This window comes from Plecotus auritus (assembly GCF_963455305.1).
Source record: "Plecotus auritus genome assembly, chromosome: 1".
Lineage (NCBI taxonomy): Eukaryota > Metazoa > Chordata > Mammalia > Chiroptera > Vespertilionidae > Plecotus > Plecotus auritus.
Genome location: NC_137770.1, coordinates 74,935,747 through 74,957,195, shown reverse-complemented (window position 1 = coordinate 74,957,195; position 21,449 = coordinate 74,935,747). Strand labels below are relative to the sequence as shown.

Sequence of the window (21,449 nt, the reverse complement as noted above, 5' to 3'; positions counted from 1 at the left end):
GTTCCTCTTTTTTCCCCCCATAGCTCCCCTCCACCCGGTTCTCACCCCTCCCTCTGCCCTTACCTCCCCTGCCAACTGTCCTCATCCATAGGTGTACAGTTTTGGTCCGGTCTCTTCCCGCACCCCCCACACCCCTTTACCCCTGAGAATTGTCAGTCCACTCCATTTCTATGCCCCTGATTCTATTATATTCACCAGTTTATTCTGTTCATCAGATTTTTTATTCACTTGATTTTTAGATTCACTTGTTGATAGATATGTATTTGTTGTTCATAATTTTTATCTTTACCTTTTTCTTCTTCCTCCTCTTCTTAAAGAGTACCTTTCAGCATTTCATATAATACTGGTTTGGTGTTGATGAACTCCTTTAGCTTTTTCTTATCTGTGAAGCTCTTTATCTGACCTTCAATTCTGAATGATAGCTTTGCTGGGTGGAGTAATCTTGATTTTAGGTTCTTGCTATTCATCACTTTGAATATTTCTTGCCACTCTGGTCTGGCCTGCATAGTTTCTGTTGAGAAATCAGCTGACAGTCGTATGGGTGCTCCCTTGTAGGTAACTAACTGTTTTTCTCTTGCTGCTTTCAAGATTCTCTCTTTGTCTTTTGCCCTTGGCATTTTAATTATGATGTGTCTTGGTGTGGTCCTCTTTGGATTCCTTTTGTTTGGGGTTCTGTGCGCTTCCTGGACTTGTAAGTCTATTTCTTTCACCAGATGGGGCAAGTTTTCGGTCATTATTTCTTCAAATAGGTTTTCAGTATCTTGCTCTCTCTCTTCTTATGGCACCCCAAAAATTCGGATGTTGGTACGCTTAAAGTTGTCCCAGGGGCTCCTGACACTATCCTCATATTTTTGGATTCTTTTTTCTTTTTGCTTTTCCGGTTGTGTGTTTTTTGCTTCTTTGTATTTCTAATCTTTGACTTGATTCTTGCGTTCCTGTAGTTTGCTGTTAGGTCTCTGTATAATATTTTTTATTTCAGTCAGTGTATGTTTAATTTCTAGTTGGTCCTTTTTCATATCCTCGAGGGTCTCGCTAAATATATCGGCCTTTTCTAGGAAATTCTTGAAAAACCTTATAACCGTGGTTTTGAACTCTATATCCAGTCATTTGCTTTCCTCCATTTCTTTCGTTTGTGATCTGTTTCTTTGTTTCCGCATTTTCGCTGCTTCCCTGAGTTGGTAGAGTAGCTTTGTGTGCTAGGTGTCCTATGTGGCCCAGTGGCTCAGTCTCCCCTGTTACCTGAGGTGGACACTCTTGGTTCACCCCTTTGTGGACTGTGTTTACAGCCTTGTTGTAGTTAATTCTTGATTGTTGTTGGTATCACTGGGAGGAATTGACCTCCAGGCCAATTGGCTGTGAGGATCTGCTGTGTCTACGCCGGGAGAACTTCTGTGCTGGAGACAGCCTTATGAGACAAGACTTGCAAAATTGCAGTAGCCTCTGTGCTCAGCTTGGATGGGGCGGAGTCTCAGGGCTGAGCAGACAGCTTTGGCTTCCCGTCAGCCCTGCCCTATGAGGCCCCTGGGTCTCAGTGTCCCTTGGTAATCGCTGCAAGCACCTCTGAGAGAAAGCCGCCCTCCAGTTTCGCCCACTGCCAGACAGTCCCATTTTCTCCCCCAGTGAATCTGGGTTCCCAGATTCTCGCCCAGAATTGGAGTTCAGCGCAGTTGGGCGCTTCCATCTTCTGCCCGCTAGAGAAAGCCAGCAGCACACTCAGCAGTCAGTCCTCTTTACGTGCATTCGCGCGCGCGCCTCCAGACCTCTGCCTTTCGCGGCTCCCCTAAGTTTCCGTGCGCTCCTCTTTTTACCCGACAGTCCAGACTCCCCCCGTCTTGAGTCTGGGTCCCCAGGGTCTTGCCCGAAACTGGGGTTCAGTGCAGTCTGAACTGGAGTTCAGCGTAGTTGGGAGCTTCCGCCTTCCTCCCACCAGAGAAAGCCAGCGGCACACTCAGCAGTCAGTCCTCTCTGCGCACACTTGCGTGCGCGCCTCCAGACGTCTGCCTTTCGCAGCTCCCCTGAGTTTCCATGCGCTCCTCTCTTTTCCCGACAGTGCAGACTCCCCCGTATGAGTCTGGGACCCCAGGGTCTCACCCGGAACTGGGGTTCAGTGCAGTTAGAACTGAGGTTCAGCGCAGTCGGGAGCTTCCGTCTCTTTCCCGCGAGAGAAAGCTAGCCAGGCACTCAGCCGCCCGTCCTCTCCGCCCGTCCTCTCCGCATGTCTCTGTACCTCAGCCTTTTGCAGCTCCTCTGAGTCTCCGTGTGCCCCTCTCTTTCCTTCTAGTTGTAGAATTTCCACTCAGCCAGCTTTCCTGTGGTTCTGGATGATGTCCGTTCTGTCTTTTAGTTGTAGTTTTGAAATAGTTGTGCGAGGCAGCAGTTTAGGTGTTCACCTATGCCACCATCTCGGTTTCTCACCTCTTTGAGTAGAATTTGCTAGTGAAGCCATTTCATTATCCTGGGATTTTTTGTATTGGGAGGTTTTTCATTACCATTCAATCTCTTTGTTCATTATTAGTCTGTTCAGATTTCTATTTCTGTCTGGATATATTATTGTTTCTAGAAATGTATCCATTTATTTTAGGTTATCTAATTTATTGGCATGTAATTGTTCATAATAGTTTCTTGTGGTGTCATGTATTTGTGTAGTAACAGTTGTAATATCACATTTTGCATTTCTAATTTTATCTTTTCAAAGAACCAGCTTTTAGTTTTGTTAAACCTTTCTATTATTTTTCTTGTCTCTATTTCACTTATTTTTGTTCTGATCTTAATAATTTTCTTCCTCCTTCTAACGTTGGGTTTAATTTGTTCTTTTTTTAGGTCCCAAGAGGTATAAAGTTAGGTTGTTTATTTGAGATTTTTTAAGATATGCATTTGGTGCATCCTGTAAGTTTTGATATGTTGTATTTCCATTTGTGTAGAAGTAATTTTTTTATTTCCCACTAGTAGCCCTGTGCACGAATCCGTGTGCCAGTAGCTCTCTCAGGGGCCTGGCCGCTTCACGCCCACTGCCCAGAGGCTCTCTGCGGCCCAGAAGCCCATCCGCAGCTGGGCGCAGAACGCTTGCCTTGTTGCCGGGGCGACAAAGCAAGCATTCCGCCAGGCCGCTCATGCTGCCCACTCTCAGCGGCCGCCCCCCCCCACCCCCAATCTTGTGGCAGAGTTGTGGTTAATTTGCATATTACCAGTTTCTTAGATAGGATTTGATTTCTTTGACTTAATGGTTGTTCAGTTTCCCTCTTGTTAATTTCTAGTTTCATATCATTGTGGTCTGAAAATATAGTTGGTATGATTTCAGTCTTTAAATTTGCTGATTTGTTTGTGCCCTATCATATGATCTATCCTGTAAAATTTATATTCTGCTGCTGCTGTTGGAGAGAATTTTCTATGTATGTCTGTAAAGTTGATTTGTTCTAGAGTGTGGTTCAATTCTAAAATTTCCTTGTTAGTTTTCTGTCTGGATGATCTATCCATTGCTGACAGTAGGACAGTAGGGTATTGAAGTCCCTTACTATTATTGTATGGTCTATTTCTCCCTTTAGATCTGTTAGTATTTGCTTAATATATTTCAGTGCTCCAATGATGGCTGCATATATATATTTACAATTGTTGTACATTTGTCTTGTGTGGCTATGGCCACCTTGTTTTAGTTTCTATTCATATGGAATATTCCTTTTCTATCCCTTCATTTTGAGCTTGTGTCTTTAGACTAAAATGAGTTTGCTATAGGTAGCATATAGTTGGGTCTCTTTTTAAATCTATATGGCCTTTTGATTGGTGAATTTAATCTATTTATATTTAGAGTGGTGAATTTAATCTATTTATATTTAGAGTGATGATTGATGTATAAGGACTTACTACTGCCATCTTATTGTTTGCCTTCTGATTGTTGTGTATCTCCATTGTTTCTTTTTCTCTCAGTTTACCTTTTGTAAAGTGGCAATTTTTCATGATAATTTGCTTAGTCTCCCCTTTTTATGTTTCATAACTCTCCTTTAGATTTTTGCTTTGTGGATACCATGTGGCTTATAAAAAACATACCATAGATAAAATAGTCCTTTTATGCTGGTAGCACCTTCATTTTATAAAGTTTCTACCCTTTTACTTCTCCCCTTTTATATTTTTGATATCACAATTTACCTCTTTATGCTTTGAATTCATTGAGACATTAAATTAGATAATAGTTCTTTTTAATACTCCTTAAGTCTTTATCTATAATAATAAAAGTATAATATGCTAATTAGACCAGACAGGCGAACGACCTTCCGGACGAAGCCGGGACTGTGAGGGCTGAGGCAAGCTTCAGCGGCTGCACGAATTTTGTGCATTGGGCCTCTAGTACTACAATAAGTAGTTAACACACCTTTCTAATATATAGTTATAGGTTTTCTAATTCTGTTTATTGCTAGAGTAATGTAGGAAGGTAGGTTATGGGACAACTGGGCCAATAGCAGTTTTCTAAATACTCTATTCTATAGGGTCAGTACTAATAATGTACTTCTTTTTAGAGTTTACGGTGAGCTGTGGATGGCGCTATTGAATTGCAAGTAGACTTAATCATGTAAGGATTTTACTTAACGGGACAGTGGGACTCATTGTGTGTGTTTTTTTGTTTTGTTTAGTTTTTAGACATAATTGTGAATTCTTGTCCCTAGGTCCCTATGACAAGAATAAATGTAAAGAGAGGCAAATGCTAAGAGGGTTTATGAGTTCTGGTATTAGTGGGTAGGAATTATTCTGGACCTATCTCATCTGAAATCTCTCTACCACCCATTTCTTGCATCAGGAAGTCATTGTTGCCATCTACATTGTTCCTTTTCATGGACATGTAAAATGTCAAGATCTGAAGCAAACCATAAAGAGAGCATATGGAATCCTGGCCCTGTATTTTACAGAGGACCAAATAGGTCACAGAATTTAATGGGTAGTTTTCAAGGAACATCTGGGGACTAGAAACACAAATCTTTGTGACGTTCTTTCTCCTTATTGGGTTCACTTTTCAAGATTTCTTTCACCTTTTGATTGACTTAAAAACATATCTAAAAAATATTCTGAGCAAGAGAGTACCTTTCATCCAGAAAATCTGTTCTTTTTTCATATGTTTCTTCTAATGTTATGTCTTTTTGTTCCAGACACCAAACCAAGATTTTCTTATTATGTATGTAACTTACTTCCCTTTTTTTTAAATATGTTTTTATTGATTTTAGAGAGGATCATCAATTGGTTGCTTCCTGCATGCCCCCTACTGGGGATAGCCCGAAACATGGGCATATGCCCTGACCAGGAATCGAACTGTGACCTTCTGGTTCACTGAGCCATGCCAGGCTAACTTGTTTCTTTAAATGTGCCTCTAAGTCAGTTCCTGGAGTTTGACAGGGAAGGTACAACACTGAGAACAAGGTGGGAATCCTGAGGCCATCTTGCACAACTTCACTGTGTATTATATAGACTTATGTAAGGAATTCTACCTACGTGAATGTTGATTTTATTTTTGTAATGATAGATTCCAAAAACACATTGCCAACCTTGATGCTTGTGAGGGGTGGCGGGGCAGATAGGCATTCCTCCCCTGTAATAAAGTGAATGATCTCTAAAATGACTTAACTTACCTGCCATTGGTAAGAAACTATATCTATAAACAAGAGGTCTATGTAAGCCAGCTCACTATGAGCTTTGCACGCTAAATAAAAAGATATATGCTAATAATTGACCCTACAGAGTAGAGTATTTGGAAACTACCTGTTGTTCTATCTCCTGCTGCTTTCCTTTTTTTTTTTTAACCTCATTATTCCCTTCTCTCAAATCTTTGGCACCACATTCCCAAACTCCTTTTCCCACCATTAGGTACCTTATTAGACATTGTGAGCCTAACAGAAAAAAGCAGCACAATTTTTACCATTTTATGGATTATATTGCTGTATATTATATTCAGCTATGCATTTGCCAACTACTATTGATTTAGCTCTTCAGCACATTACGTGATGTGTTAGAAATTATCTCCCTCATTTACATTAAGAGGGAGGCCTTTTCAGTTGGTGAGTTATAATACACTTTTTTTTTTTTTTTTTTTTTTTTTTGTAGCACACTGATCACCTACCTTCTTTTAGGAAGATGCCTAGGTAACCATAAAGGTCCCCAAACATAACATTGATGAATAGAGTAAAAATTATAAGGAAGGAGGACTTGGGCAAGTTCACTTTAAATCCCATGTAGAAAAGGGGTGTGGAGTCAGCACTGTAAAACTGATCAGTAGTTGTTTTGGAGCATACTGTGGACAGTTTGGGCCCTGGCACTTCCTTGGCAATAGGGAGCCCTGTATATATCCTGTTGTAGTCATGTAGTGTGACTCAGTGCCCCCACTTGTTTCTTTGAGAGAAAGCCAGGATCTCTTTACTTGTTTTAATCTGCTAGTAATCAACCTGGACTTAATCTTCAGTTTACACTCCCTTCCCTGGTTTAGCCCCATTTCTTTCAGAGTCTGAAAACAAAGGAAAAGGTACCTGTTCCAGTTCTTGGTAAGATGGGAGTCTGAGGTGGCGGAGTTCCTCCTTTGATTTCATGAAGGAGTCTTTATTCTCCCACTTGACAAAAGCCCGCTTTCTGACCAAGACTGGGCTGGGGCATGGAGATGTAGGACTAGGATGCACGTACAGAGTGTCCTGGGCTGTCTTCCTTGGGGAAGATAGCGCAAAAGGACCAGAAGGGCCCTCGTTGCCCATCCAAGGCAGTGCTTCGGTCTGGGTGGCCTTGTGGGCGACAGTCCTCTTCAGCCGAACAGAAATCTTCTGTGAGGACACTCCCATGAGCATGATGGTCCGATCTTTACTTTCTTCACTTTGTTCCACAGCCTCCCCATTAGGGAATGGAAAAGGTCCGTCCTCAGGTGCTGTAGGAAGACACGAGACGTGTTAGTACTCTAGTTCAGAAAAGCAGAGACTCATATTGATACATTAGTTTCAGAAAGCCCATAGGCCCAAATGGGCTCATTTTTAGGCACCCAATTTAGGGGGTGAAGGGGACTGAAATTCAGGGACTTTGCTGGCCAAGCTGTGGCTGCTGGTATTAGGCTGCATTCACCCTGAGGAAAGAGCATCTTTTTTGTATTTGCACAAAGGTTGCCTAGAGCCGTGGTGCAAACTGCGGCTCGCGAGCCACATGCGGCTCTTTGGCCCCTTGAGTGTGGCTCTTCCACAAAATACCACGGCCTGGGCGAGTCTATTTTGAAGAAGTGGTGTTAGAAGAAGTTTAAGTTTAACAAATTTGGCTCTCAAAAGAAATTTCAATCGTTGTACTGTTGATATTTGGCTCTGTTGACTAATGAGTTTGCCGACCACTGGCCTAGAGGGAAAACTGAAGCCCCTGCCTCAGGGCTGTCATGTTTCATAAATATCTTCAGTAGACCCTGGGATTTGGGAGCTGTCAGCACTCAGGTTTTGGTCTTGATACAGATGGCCTTGATTAGCTGCTAGGAATTCTCTGTGGCACCTATTTGCAAATTTGTACAATAGGCACAGCTTAACTGTGATAGGGAAGTTCTAGCAAATATATTGCCCTCCTTTGATATGATTAGAAAAGGAGAGAGGAGTCATTCTGGTTTTCTTCTTCGAACCAACAGCCTTATCCAGGACCCAGCCTAGATATTAACCAAGTAAGTTCCTGGAGATGTAGAGTAGGAACAGATGAATTTGAGATGGGTGGTAGGCTTTAAGATAGGCAGCAGATCATCTATGTTTACTGCTTTGCAAAGACTCAGCAGTAATTTTAAAATATGCTTTTCTATTAGCAAATTTTCCAGCTAAGACATTGGATTGGTAAACTAAAATGGCTCTGGACAATGAGAGTTTTCTACTTAGCATTTGTAATCTAAATCAACAATTGTAATACTAGAAATACTTGTAATACTTTTAAGGATCCAACCTAGTTTAATTTTTCTCTAGGGGAACATAATTTAAATTAACATTAAATATTTACCCAAATAAAGCTCATAATTATACTGTTATTTAATTGTTATGTTAATTATACTGTTATTTAATTGTTGTTAAATTGTTATGTTTACTCTAAAATAATTTCACTGTCTGTTTTGGAGGAGTAAGGTAAGTATAAAAAGGTACAGCCTTTTTCCAGACTTCACGCTGAGACCCCAGACAGACCTCTGTGTTATTCTCTGCATGAAAATTTTCATTTTATATGGCAATTGTGCCCAAAGATGATGTAACTCTTAAAATATAGGGTACATAATATACAGGCATGTCTTCCATAATGGTATTCGTGCTGGTTTCTATTAAGAAAGAGAAGGATGGCATGGCTCAGTGGTTGAGCTTCGACCTATGAATCAGGAGGTCATAGTTCAGTTCCCGGTCAGGGCACATGCCAGGGTTGCGGGCTCGATCCCCAGTGTGGGGCTTGCAGGAGGCAGCCAATCAGTGATTCTCATCATTGATGTTTTTCTCTTTCTAAAATAAAATATATTTACAAAAAGAAAAGAAAGAGAAGGATAAAGGTAATCTTTCCTCCCTGAAAACTTCATCCTTCCCATTTCACTTTCCAAGATAGATGTTCCCAATGCCACCTTACCATGGAGCAGATCTTTGGCTCCCAATGAGCAGAGTTTGAACGTTGGCCCCACAGAGGTGCTATTGTCTGTAAGAGCTGCTGAGTTCTTAGCTCGCTTCTTGCACTCGAACACAACCAGATCTTTGCATTGTTTGTGGCAGTTCATCCCGCAGTCTGTGGACAAGACACCCCAGTCAGAAAGTCAGCACACATCGCTTTTTTCTCTGGGCCCTCTTGTCACATATGCCTGCCCTATCTTCTGGAGTGAGGACACCTAGTGAACCCAGCATTCTCGCTTGGTCAGTCCTGTTGTAGCCCTTACCACAAGTCGAGGAAGCGGCCCCTGTTGCCGTGGAGGGAAGAGGTGGTGTCTTGATTATCCCACACATACTGCCTACTCTAAGGAGACCCTCTAGAGCAGTGGTTCTCAACCTTCCTAATGCCACGACCCTTTAATACGGTTCCTCATGCTGTGGTGACCCCCAACCATAAAATTATTTTCGTTGCTACTTCATAACTGTAATTTTGCTACTGTTAATGAATCGTAATGTAAATATCTGTGTTTTCTGATGGTCTTAGGTGACCCACAGGTTGAGAACCGCTGCTGTAGAGCCTAAGATAGGCAGGATCTCGGAAAACACAGATATTTACATTACGATTCATAACAGTAGCAAAATTACAGTTATGAAGTAGCAACGAAAATAATTTTATGGTTGGGGGTCACCACAACATGAGGAACTGTATTAAAGGGTCACGGCATTAGGAAGGTTGAGAACCACTGCTCTAGAGGCTCCCAGCTGTTAGGTCTTATCCTTCCTTCCTTTCATGAAAACATCTCTTTTCCTTTACTCCTGAATTTTTCTAGTCACAAGGAGGTATCTATTAATCAAAGGAAAGCTGACAAAGGCTTTGGTAATCACTTCTGTTCCAAAAGTGATTCTTTGCCTTTCACTGGGGATCCGCCTCTTCAGGGTTATATGGGAGCATAACCTCCTAGCAGCCACCCTTATTTCCAATGCAGAGAGAGGCTCTTACAAGGGAAGCTGCATAACTGGTCACCCAGGCACTCTTCTCTTCTGTATGGTGGCGGTCACTCTCGAGGGTTCCTCTAGGGAAGCCAATCTGAGAATGAGGCTATGCTCAGAAGTTGTGGACTGAATGGACAACTACTATGAACAAACAATCTTTATAGGAAAATACCTAAGACCAGGGAAAACAATGCAGTCGACAAAGCTGAGCCTTACCTTTACATCGATATCCTTGTTTGATCACTCCCCAGAGCTACGAGACAAGAGACAGAATGCACCACACGTCACTCATCTGGTAGGAGGCTAGGCATTGACATCACTCTTGATTTTCCTTCATTCTACTTCCTACCTCAAGAGGGAGGGAAACTCATTTCTCTCTTATGTATTGTCCCTCCTGACCTTAAATTAAAAACTGGAAGAGTTTGTGCTGATCAGACAAATGTTCTCAAGAAGCTCACAGCATTTATGAGTCAGGACTTCTCTAGGCCAGAAGCGGAATCATATCAGGATCCCAAACTAAGAACAAGTCTATAGAACCCCCAGGTCAGGGACTGGGTTTGGGGGAAACTGTTGGTCAGGGGTGGGACAGAAGATGGGCAGAGCTCAGATGACTTCTTAAAGGTAATTCCCTTGGAAGTAGGGAGGGGTGAGGATGTTTTTTCTTAACATTTAGAATAACATAGGAATATATAATACTTAAAAATATATATCCCAAATTTAATACTTATCATTTATCTAAGGCCCTGTACCAGAGGGAAAAATAAATCAGGAAGGAATGGGAAAAGATGAATGCACATAAATGCATTTGACAACTAGATGATTCTAGGTGTTTGCTTAGGCTCTAAGCTGGGATGAGCTGATAAGGGCTATGAGGTCTGTGTGTGGCTTAGTCATTTAACCTGTCTTGTACCCCTCCCCAAGTTCAACCCTGAAGCACTCTAAGGACAACTTACAAATCCAGCACAGTTGTCACAGAAAGTAGGCTTCAGGTAGGTTGTCTCTTGGAAGTTGTGAGGAAAGCCCAGACCCAGCTTGGAGTAGATGGAGCTGGCCCTCATGAAGTAGGCCGTGATCTCATCCCGGCTGATGAGGCCTTCCCTGCCAGCAAACGACAGACCAGGATGTGAGGGGGAGAGAGGGAGAACTCACTTTTTCATCCTTGAGTGGAAGTACATTATGTATTACCTGATGATTACCGCCATGAGCCGTCCTTTTAATCATACATGAATAGTTTGTAATAAGTAGTGGAGACAGCATTACTCACTTTTATGGAGTTGTTCTTTGGCTAACCTAGGTTTTCCCAGCTAATTTAACCACTATCTACAGGACTTAAAAAAAATTATGGAAATTGTGTGTATAGGGAGAGAAATACCTTTTGCTGCAGTTTCTGACTTCAGACAGTAATAATACCTAACTTGAACCCACAAACCATATATTTGATTTTATATAGAGAACCAAGATAGAACGTATGTAATCTTATGAAAAGTAAATATGCAGATTATTAATAGTTTTTCATGATCTGTAAGGACAAAACAAGGAGACTATTTAAAATTTGTAGTTGACTATTACTAAATTGGCTTCATGATTGCTTGTGGTCCAATCCAAAGCCAGATAGGCAGGCATTCATTTGATGATTGCTCTCTTAGCCTGAATATTCATTAAGTAATCATAGCAGCGACACATCCAAGTTTGTAAGTTCTTTTAGTGATACACAGACTACTTTTACTGAAGGGCTCACAGCCACATTCCCATACAGAAACTCACCTGTCTTTGTCCATCACACAGAAGGAAAACGGAAAACTCGCAGCAATTTTTTCAAATTCTTCCTGAGAAATGTATCCATCTTGGTCATGATCATAGTTCTTGAAGACAGACTGTGAAAAAGGAGTTTCTTTGGTTATCACTCCTCAGGCAAGTGACAAAGGGGCTGGGGCGGCTGGTAGGAGCCTCTCCTCCCCCTCTGAGGGACAGGGATGAAGAAATGCTCGTGAAGCTCCTGCAAAGAAGCGTGGGTCACCACTGGAGGGTGGCCAGGGGCTTTCGATACATTAGCACAGCAGTTATGCCGCCACCCTGGCCAGTGTGCGTGCTCACTGTACGGGGTGTTCTCCCTCGCTCTGCCCTTGCTCAGCTCAGATGGCACTTCCTCTGTGAAGCTGTAGCGCAATTGGAAGGGCTCCCTCCCCTCTTAATCCTCAGTTACTCATTGTCCTGTCACTCTCTGGCTTTCTGTTGTTTTGCTGGAATGGTCCATAGGGGAAAATGTAGAAATATGAACTGAATGTTCTGCCCCTTAGCATTTAGCACAGTGCACTCAAACAGGTGCCAAGATTTTCAGTTTTAGATTCTCATCTTTTACTCAAACCTTTCCCAACACCTTCCTGCCTCCAAATCAACAGACAAACTTTAAATGTATTCTCTCCTGCTAGGTCTTTAAGAGGAGGCTCACCTCCACCCACATAAGGCCAAAGTGTGTTGGCATGATGTGACTTCTGAGCTGTTCTGCAGCCACAGTGTGAGAAGCAAGTTGTCCCTGGGCTCACAGGAACGAGTTTCCAGTTTCTCACCTTGTGTTTCTACCACTGCGCCCCCTCCCCTTACCCCCACATACAAAACGAAGCCAGGCAGTGTCTTGCTTTTGTCTGGTGAAAGCTGTACTTACATCCACCATCCGCTGGACGTGCTTGCTTATAGTCTTTGGGTCAGGTTTGGGAGATACTCCAGAGGCCCAGTCCACTACTACTGGTGGCTTTGAAGGTGTTAGTGGCTGAAATGAAATAATCAAAGAGATCCCTATGACTATAATGCAGTATAATCTACAGCTCCTTCCTCTCCTGCTACCTGAGGCTGCAACCACCTGCCAGCTGCGGACGACCCCCAACTATGCCTGTGGCAAGGAGCAGAGCGCCCACATACTGAAAGTTAGAACAGTAACTTTGGCTTACACAAGCATTATGTTTTACTATTTACAATACACTCCTCACATATGTCATCTCCATTTAAACTATCAACAGTAAAGTGGATCACTTAAATTTCTCTGTTCTCTACTAGCTACCTAACAGAGATAGGATGAGGAGGAAAACTGCTAAAAGGCAGGAAGGTGCATAAAAAAATCTGAGGCCTAGAAAAGCTGAGATGGAATCCACTCTTAAGTATTTAAGACTTGGCCCAAATTAAAAGCTCTTCTAAAAACAGGAGAAGGTACCCTTTCCATTGAAATGCCTTCTAACATTCTGAAAAGGGAATCAGGTATTTTCAGTGAACATTGTTAATTATGATAGGAAGCTAGAACTTGATCTTCTGTATAGATGCAATGAAATTTAGCCACAGGTAAGCTGAATTTCTTCTGTGGGGGCAAATCTTTCCTTGAGTGCCACTTGTTTTTGGAAGTGGTACTCAGGGAAGAGTACCACTGTGGGGAGTTACTGGACATTCAGAAGGAAGATGAATAATTAAATGTGTCTGTAGGAGAGGCAGGGTCAGATAACCTGTTATGTTCGGACTGTGCAGCAATAGCTCTGTGCTGTTGGAGGTCTTGGCACAGGGGGTCAAAAAACTTAGTAGACTGCTCTTTCTGACCCAGATGACTGCAGAATGATGGGGCTTTTCTGTCTACCAAGCTGGAAATCCTCTGAAGTTAGCTTCTGGTAGTCCGCATATTGCTCACATTCTTACCAACAAATCACAGGAGGGAAACTGATGCGGGGCCACTTTATAATACATAGGAGGGAGAGGGCCCTCTGTCCCACAATATTCTCTCCCATCTCTAATCTGCAACACACTGGCCAATCCACCATGCAATCTGATGCTCTTACGGTATTTAGTTATTTACTGTTCACATTAGTTAACCCTTCAAGAAGACTATTTGGTCAGGAACTGTTCCTCACACATGTGGAAGCTTTCTCTATGCCTAGCACAGGTTGGGGCACAAGGGAGGCACACAATACTCTTATAAAACTGAACTAAAAGGCTGATCCTGTTACCTGCAAGAATCGTAATAGGAAAACTCACGGGGGCTTTGTGGTTCCTTGGTTCCCTGGCGTAGGAGAGCTCGTAGATTTCATCCTCAGTGTAATAGAGATCGAGGGATAACTGTGGACCAAAGACAATGATTAACTGCTAGGATGTTGTATTTCTTGGTTCTTCCTCTCCAGTGGTTTACTCTTCTAGGCTCTCAGTAGTTTGTTTTTAAAATTCACAGTAAGGCAATGGGGCAAGCATTAATTCTTCTTTGTTAAATGTTTTTAAATTTTGGACAAGTCTCAAGATGCCCTCATTTAAATGACAATTTAATCTGTAAGCCTTTATGTAGAATTTAGGTCCTGTGTGGTCAAATGGTCCACACCTCACTTGTTCTTCCCCAAAGCAGACAGATAATCTGAAAGGATAATTTGTGTGGTCAGATACTATTAAAATTTGGTTCTTGCCAAAACCGGTTTGGCTCAGTGGATAGAGCGTCAGCCTGCGGACTGAAAGGTCCCAGGTTCGATTCCGGTCAAGGGCATGTACCTTGGTTGCGGGCACGTACCCAGTAGGGGGTGTGCAGGAGGCAGCTGATCGATGTTTCTCTCTCATCGATGTTTCTAACTCTCTATCCCTCTTCCTTCCTCTCTGTAAAAAAATCAATAAAATATATTTTTTAAAAAATTTGGTTCTTGCACCAGAACCCAGTTTAAATAATGGTATTATTAAACCATATTCAGAGTTAATAAATTCCATATTTAGTAGAGCTTGAACATTTTAGAGGAGAAAGGTCTTACAAATAATCTTATTCTGATCCTACAGTCCATGGATGGGCTTCAGGAGGTGCAGAGCTCAAAAATACTTGGATTATGTATCTTTTCTTCTGAGAAGAACATTCAGTTTTCATTACAGGATTTGTGATTCCCCCAAAGTTAGGATTCTGTACATCTTTCCACAGATGACGTCTAAGGCCAAGACCAAGGTCACCTGGCCATTAGAGAAAAGGCTAGGATTGAACACTAGCTGGATGCAAAGCTCAGGGCCCCATTGGAATCATCCTGTGAGGTAGGAAGAGGCTATAATTATTCCATTCTGCCAAAAAAGCACATTAAAAATTGTATAATTTTAGAACTCAAAGAAGTTAGAAGTCATCTCACAGAATAATCCTGATTTTACAGAGGAGGAGACAGGATTTAGAGTTAGGTGCCCACAGTCACACAGCTGGTGAGCTACAGAGCCGCTGGGCTGGAAGGGAATTCATCTGCTCTCCCCCTGCACCTGAAGTGCAGATCCTGGTCCTTGCACCAGTGTTTGCCTCCCCTTAGCTCGAACACTTCCAGGAACAGGAATCAAATAATGAACCTGTTTTAGTCCCTATCTCTTACTAAGCCTGTCCTGATTTGCTCTCAGCTCCTCCCAGAGAGCTTGAGGACTGACTGTTTTTGCAGGAAGAGGGGAACATTTCCAGGAGTCAGAAAGGCATGCTGCTTTAGAGGACAGCCGCTAGGGTCCTACCTCCTGGGTCTGAATCCAGGCTCTGCTGCTTATTAATGTCTGGTCCTCTGGGAAATTATGTCTTTGTGCCTCCATATCCCCATCCATAAAAAGGATAATAGTATCTACATCCTAGTTTGAGGATTAACTGGGCTAATATTTGGTAAGGTGCAGAGAGTGATGCCTGGCACACACACAGTGCTTAGTCATCGTCTCCCAGGTGAGCCTCACCGTCAGCAGGTGCACCAAATCCTTGTTGGCCTCCAAGGGTGGGGCCACCTCTTGCAGCTGGACCAGTTCATTGATATGATTGTAAAGGGCCAGCAGCTTGTGGACGTTCACCTTCCCATCCTCTAGGTAGTCGGGCATGGCTTCATATAGGGAGATGAGGTCCTTGAGGTGCACCCCCAGGATGGGGATCTTGAAGTGGGTGCACTCCCCATAGGCTCGCCGGTAGTTGTCATAGTTTCTGCAGGAGGACAGCAGCTCAGTCATCTCACCCAGGACCTAAAAAGTGGAAGAGGAGACCCCATCACTGCACCTGCCAGGCAGGTTGTATTGTCTGCAGTAGCCACCTTGTCTGCTTTCAGCATCTACCATGATTGCACCCCACCCCTTATCTGTCGGGAAGGGGTGATTCATCTAAAAGGTGCAGATCATGATCCCCAATTAAAACTCCAGCTTATGTCAAAAGGCTCAGAGAGTACTTACAAACACAGGTGTGCTTTAGTTGATTATACAACATAACTGGAAAACTTTAAGTGAGGTCTTATTTATTGCTTTTACACTGAAAATTTTTCTTTTAAAAAATACATAAACACCTGATATGAAAGTCAAAAAGGTACAAGAGTAGACAGAGACTAATGTGTCCCTCTGACCTCTGTCCCTAAGCCACACATTTCCTTTCCCCAGTGTCTTCTGAGACCTTCTAGACCAGAAGGACATTGTTTAACATTTGGAATGTGATGCTGGACGTGCTGACAGTGCTGCTGGCCTGGGGAAGGTACCAGAGCCTCGGTCTCCTGCGCAGTTTACCCTTCATGCTGCACTCTGGGCCTTCTCTCAGTGACTCTCACCATGGGCCTTTGTTTGGGAAGCAGGTGACATTCCATCTGCCCACTGAAACTCTGACCCGGAGAGACCGAATAGACCAGACCAATTCCCAGGAAAGGACAGGCGGAGGATGAGGCCGAGGACCCACCCCTCCCTCACCCTGGAAGGGGCAGAGCTGCTCACCAGCACAAAAGGCAGCAGCCGACCTGGGGTTCTTTTCTGACACGCCTGGCGCAGGTCAGCCAGCCGTTCACAGAACCTCGTTCCCCACTTGTGCTGACCAGCTTTCTCAGAAGCAAAGACAGGAAGTCGACTGTCTGCCAACCATGTTACAACACAAAATTACCTTTTTAAACACTGTGCCACAGATTCTTTTAATAAAATTGTGGCCTAAGTAGTACCATTTCTCTCCAGTGAAGAGCCCGAGGTTCTGTATTAGCCTCCCTCAGCCACTGAGCTGGCAAGCCCTCCTCCTCACACGTCTCTAGCAAACAGTGCAGGGACGTGTGAGTAGGGATGGTGCTCACAGATGACAGACTAACAGCAAAATAATATATTTTTGTTCTCCTTGGAAGGTGAAGTAAACTTCTGGGGGACACGTGCTTTAAGCTGGACTTAACTGATTATGCAGACCACCCTGAGGAGCCACCAGCCACAGACAGGAAGCACTGGTGTGGGGAAGAGGAGTGAGCTTGTATCTTATAAATGAAATGACATGAAGGCATGTTAGTCTCTGTGGTTTTCCTCTGTCACCTCTGAGACATGGGCTGGTCTCAGCAGAACTCTTAGGGAATTACGAGATGACCAGACTTATTGGGAGGGATGAGTCAGCGTCCTCATAGCCAAGTGTTATGAGAGCAGGGGTGATTAACTGGAGACCCCCAAAAGGAAGCTGAACACCTAGGAAAACAGATGAGGCCACGAGGCACAGATGTCTCTCCCTAAGAAGAGAGTCTCTGCGCCATCTTGGGAGGAGTGAGATTTGGGGTTAGGAAGGGAGGGTTGGCCCTCTTAAATAGATGAAAATGCTCAAAGAGCAGTCATTATCTAATTCATACCACACAGCTGCACTGATACCTTCAGTATACCATCATGGCTTATATTTGTAACAGCCTTATGAAGGATTAATGTTGATCCTGTAAAATCTAAGAATGTAGGAAAATGCATTGGACACTTGAGAAAAATATTCCTCAATGAAACACTATTACAAAATGGCACCTGAAAAGCTCATTTCCAATTATCTGGGAAAATTTATCCAGAATTTCACTCCAAGGCATCTGGAGAGCCAGGGTTTCAATGTGTCCCTATATAAGTGTACTTGACATTCAGACGGAACCACTGGTCCTTTGGGGAAAATATTCTGGGCAAGGGAGTCAGTATTAAAGAAAATAACTGAGCCCTAGCCGGTTTGGCTCAGTGGATAGTGTGGGCCCTCAGACTGAAGGGTCCTGGGTTTGATTCCAGCCCTGGTTGGGCATGTGCAGGAGGCAACCAATCAGGATGTCTCACATTGATGTTTCTCTTTCTTTGTTTCTCCCCCTCCCACTCTCAAAATCAATGGAAAAAATCCTCTGGTGAGGATTATCTACAAAATGAACATTCAGTGGCATATAAGCCTGGGAAGGAGGCACATATTTCACCTGACCAGCAGGGACACTGGCAGCGACAGGGAGACTGAATCACAGGCACTTTCTGATCTGACATCCCCACTCCGTGGGTTTCCTTGGGGTTTGCCTCCTTGGTATTTTGCCCGGTTGAGGGGATGGTGTGGTTGGCAAATGCTTCTTCCTGGGTTACCCCCTGAAGGAGGAAAGGGCGCTGTCCCAGGAATGTGCTGAGGCTTCAGAAGAGACAGTAGCACTGACCTTGTTGATTTCGTGGGGGACGTGTGAGCTTGTCTCCTTGAGCCTGGAGATGGAGCTGTGACACAGGCCACCTATCACAGCCATCAAAGTATTGAAGTTCTGTAGTTGGTGGAGCTTCTGTGACACAAAACAGGTGAGAACAGTCACTGAACATGCCTGTTACATTCGAGCTCAGAGGCCGCCCTCGTCTCTGGGCCTCATCTTCCTTACATTGTTGAGCACTAGCAACCAGGTGCTGCAGTTTCCTGTTCCGTTCTCCCCTTAGGCTTAATCCGGACCAGGAGATCCCAAGTCTGGCAAGGCATCACGTCTCCCTCCCTTTGTGCTGGTCCTGGACCACCTAGATCAGTGGTTTCTAAGAATCACCCAAAGTACTTGTTTGTTAGCACCAAAGATTTCTGGACCCAAGTCCAGATTTTCTGATTGACTGGATCTGGGGTTGAGCTTAGGGGTCTGTGCTTTAATATCCCATTAGTTAATATCAGAGCAGGCAGTCCATGTACCAAACTTTGAGAACACTGGACCATCTAGTACTGGACAAATAAGCATAATCCCTATATACCTTTCGCACTGAGTTAACCTGTTTTATTTTTTAGGACAAAGTGCCAGTGCCTATATTGGTCAGTAATTGGGACAAAGAAGCTAGAATCTCTGGGGAATTTTAAATACGTGTTCATAGAACTGTAGGTCCTTGAATAACACCATTTCAATCAACATCACTTCATTATTATGTTGATGAAATGCCATGTCAATTAGCCTATTAAATAAATTTATTTATATTAATCTATTAAAACTGGTTTCATTATTCATCAGAGTACCTATTGATGGCATTAAGTGAGGACTTAGTGTACCGTTTCCTCTTATCAAATTATTAATATGCTGCCCCTCAAATACTCAGCTCAGACATTTAACAGTGTGGGCTTGAAGACCTAAGACAACTCCAGCCCCAGGAAAACTTGGACTTGCCCTTTCCTTTGTCATATGGGCCAGATTTGAGAAGACCATGGAGGCTGGTAAGCACCTTCTAAGAAATGTGAAATATCTACACAGATCTAAAATGGAATCCCGAGCCCCGAGATGGTCCTCTCCATAGTGCCCTTGTGTGGGAACCAGAAAAGTTGCCATATCTAGACCTCAGGACAGTTCAAGGACACTAACCCCACTGTGGCTCAGGAGGGGAAAACTTGGCTGCTGGAGGAGGGGAAAGTTCACCTCAGCCCAGGCCACACTGACTCCGCCACTCACCTGAGCCACCTGGATGAACTTAATGAAGACTTCAGCTCGGAGCTGCGGGGTGGGGCGGCTGAGCACCATCAGCTGCACCCACTGGGAGATGCCGTTGCACAGGGCTATGGACCGCTCCATGGTGGGGTTCTCCTTCACACAGCTGTTCACCACGTAATTCTGATAGTCTGAGAACTGTGGGAAAAGAACCCCATCAGGACTGCTGCTCTGGTGTTCTGAGGCATCTGAGGGGCATGTCACCTCTGTCCAGTTGATGGCTCGGACCTGTTGTGGGATGGAGGAGCCCACCTCTCCTGTATGTCCTGTACTTGGCTGACAAAAATGGTGGGAAGGAAATCTAACCACAGCATGGTCTCTACACCAAAAGTCATTAGGCATACATGGATGTGTACTAATTCATCCAACACAGGAGTTAATTCAAATACTGTATTTGGGTAGATCCTGGTACTTCTAAATTCTAAAGAAGAGAAGAAAAATCTCAGGACTAATCCCACCTCTACTGCTGAAGTTAAGGGAAAAAAGGAATTCACAAGACTTTCTCCTCCCTGTTCTCCATCTCCTTCCTCTCTCCTTACTCCCTCCCTCCCTCCCTCTCTCCCTCCCCACCAGCTGTTTTCTTACCTTAAGAATGGGATGATAACATCTGCTCTATCTAGCACATGAAATTGTTATGAAGATTAAACATGATAAGGTATGAAATCACTTTAACTTTTCCAAGTGCTACATCAATGTGAGGTGGTGCTAATAGGATAATTATTACCTTCATGCTGAAACAAACCCGCCTGAATTGAATTTGAACTTGAACAGAGGCCAAGTGAGTTGGGTACATGAAACCTGGTTAGCTAATTCCATGACCATAGTTTCCCAACTGGACAACAGCACTGACTGTGGCTGACAAACAGCACATGTGGAACAGAGGTGCCGGAGACCGCTGTAGAAGCGGTGACTGTAGCTATCGTGTCCTGGTCCCAAACAATCCTGCTCAGTAGGATAACCAACGGGAGGTGGTGCCTGCCTGCTCTGGTGCTCCTCTGGATGTTTGGCGCTGCTCACCGTAGATTCACAGTTGGGCCAGCAGCATGTGAGTGGAAGCGACGGGACTTTTGAGGGAAAGGTGTAAGAGCCACTGAACGATCCGCCATGCTGCCGGCCCACAGTTGCAGAAGCTGTGTAAAGATGAAGCCTTCCGCATCTGGGTCCCTGAACGACCCATGTTACATACGTCGTGTGAGTGAAAGATACACTTTTGCTTTGTTGGGCCACTGGGATTGTGCGGGAGGAGCTGGGGGTCACTTCAGTATATATTAGTCCTGCCTGACTAGGAGTACACTGATGAGAAACAACCTAAATAAAATAAATGCAAATGAGCAGAGCCCTATTTCACTGTGCTGTGATGACTCAGGGCGAAAACTCTGAGTAGGACCAAAACTACTCCTTAGGAGACATACACAAAGCAAAAATCTTACTGGTTCTAACAGGAAATTCCCGTGACTCATTCCAGTGAATTCATTTATATATTCCTCCCACTATAAATATAACACCAAATTTACTTGTTTTTTAAAAGAATTATCCCAGTAATAACCCTCCTCACACCAGGTTTTACAATAAACAGGAAATATCAAATGCCATCAGTTCACAGCAGGGAGACATCTCCCTCTGGTCCCATGTCGGAGGGGAAACTGCTGGTTGGGAAACTGCTTAGAGCTGTGTAGGAAGAACAAAGCCCCCAGGCAGCTGTCTTCTCTGAGGGGCTGCACCACTCAAAAGCCAGGAAGGTCCCAAATGCTGTGCTCCTCTGCAAACAGCACTGCCGCACCCTTGGGAGCACTGGCTTAGCGTCCCTGCTCTGCACGGGGTTCTCACTTTCCAGTCTGAGAATGGCTCCTTTCAGCGTCCCTCCCGTGACAGGAAGGCACTGCCAAATGGAAACTCCCCAAGTGGGGCCTCCCAGCAAGTCCCCTGGTTCTGTCAGGGGTGCTGTGAGGGGGCTGGGGCCAGTGCAGAGTCACGCTGGGAGACTAATTTCCAAAAGGGAGCTGGGAGGTTCCTTGCTGGCTGGGCAAACCGCTCTGTAAAAGCATATGTCAATATTATGGGAGAAAGATGAAATAACCTCGGTCACCTGGCTGTAAGACTCCTTTCAAGTAGAACGGGCTCTACCTAGTGGGTTTGGCTAGTGTGGTTAGAGTGTCAGCCCACGGATTGAAGGGTCCTGGGTTCCATTCCGGTCAAGGGCATGTACCTCGGT

General features: G+C 44.0%; 1 protein-coding gene across 3 annotated transcripts in view; it reads right to left on the bottom strand.

Moving 5' to 3' along the window:
• The window catches only part of RASGRP1 (RAS guanyl releasing protein 1), an 83,327-nt gene that overhangs the window by 7,479 nt on the left and 54,399 nt on the right, over positions 1-21,449 (bottom strand). For 2 of the 3 annotated variants that reach the window (XM_080648339.1, XM_080648338.1), the window contains exons 7-16: positions 19,202-19,375; positions 17,957-18,073; positions 15,270-15,545; positions 13,593-13,673; positions 12,244-12,348; positions 11,346-11,455; positions 10,535-10,679; positions 9,798-9,834; positions 8,575-8,727; positions 6,501-6,886 (exon numbers count right to left, since the gene is read on the bottom strand). In XM_080648339.1, the coding sequence (XP_080504465.1) occupies positions 6,501-6,886; positions 8,575-8,727; positions 9,798-9,834; positions 10,535-10,679; positions 11,346-11,455; positions 12,244-12,348; positions 13,593-13,673; positions 15,270-15,545; positions 17,957-18,073; positions 19,202-19,375 (1,584 nt within the window). The remainder of the gene's footprint in view (positions 1-6,500; positions 6,887-8,574; positions 8,728-9,797; positions 9,835-10,534; positions 10,680-11,345; positions 11,456-12,243; positions 12,349-13,592; positions 13,674-15,269; positions 15,546-17,956; positions 18,074-19,201; positions 19,376-21,449) is intronic. The other variant, XM_080648340.1, reaches the window with a different exon arrangement.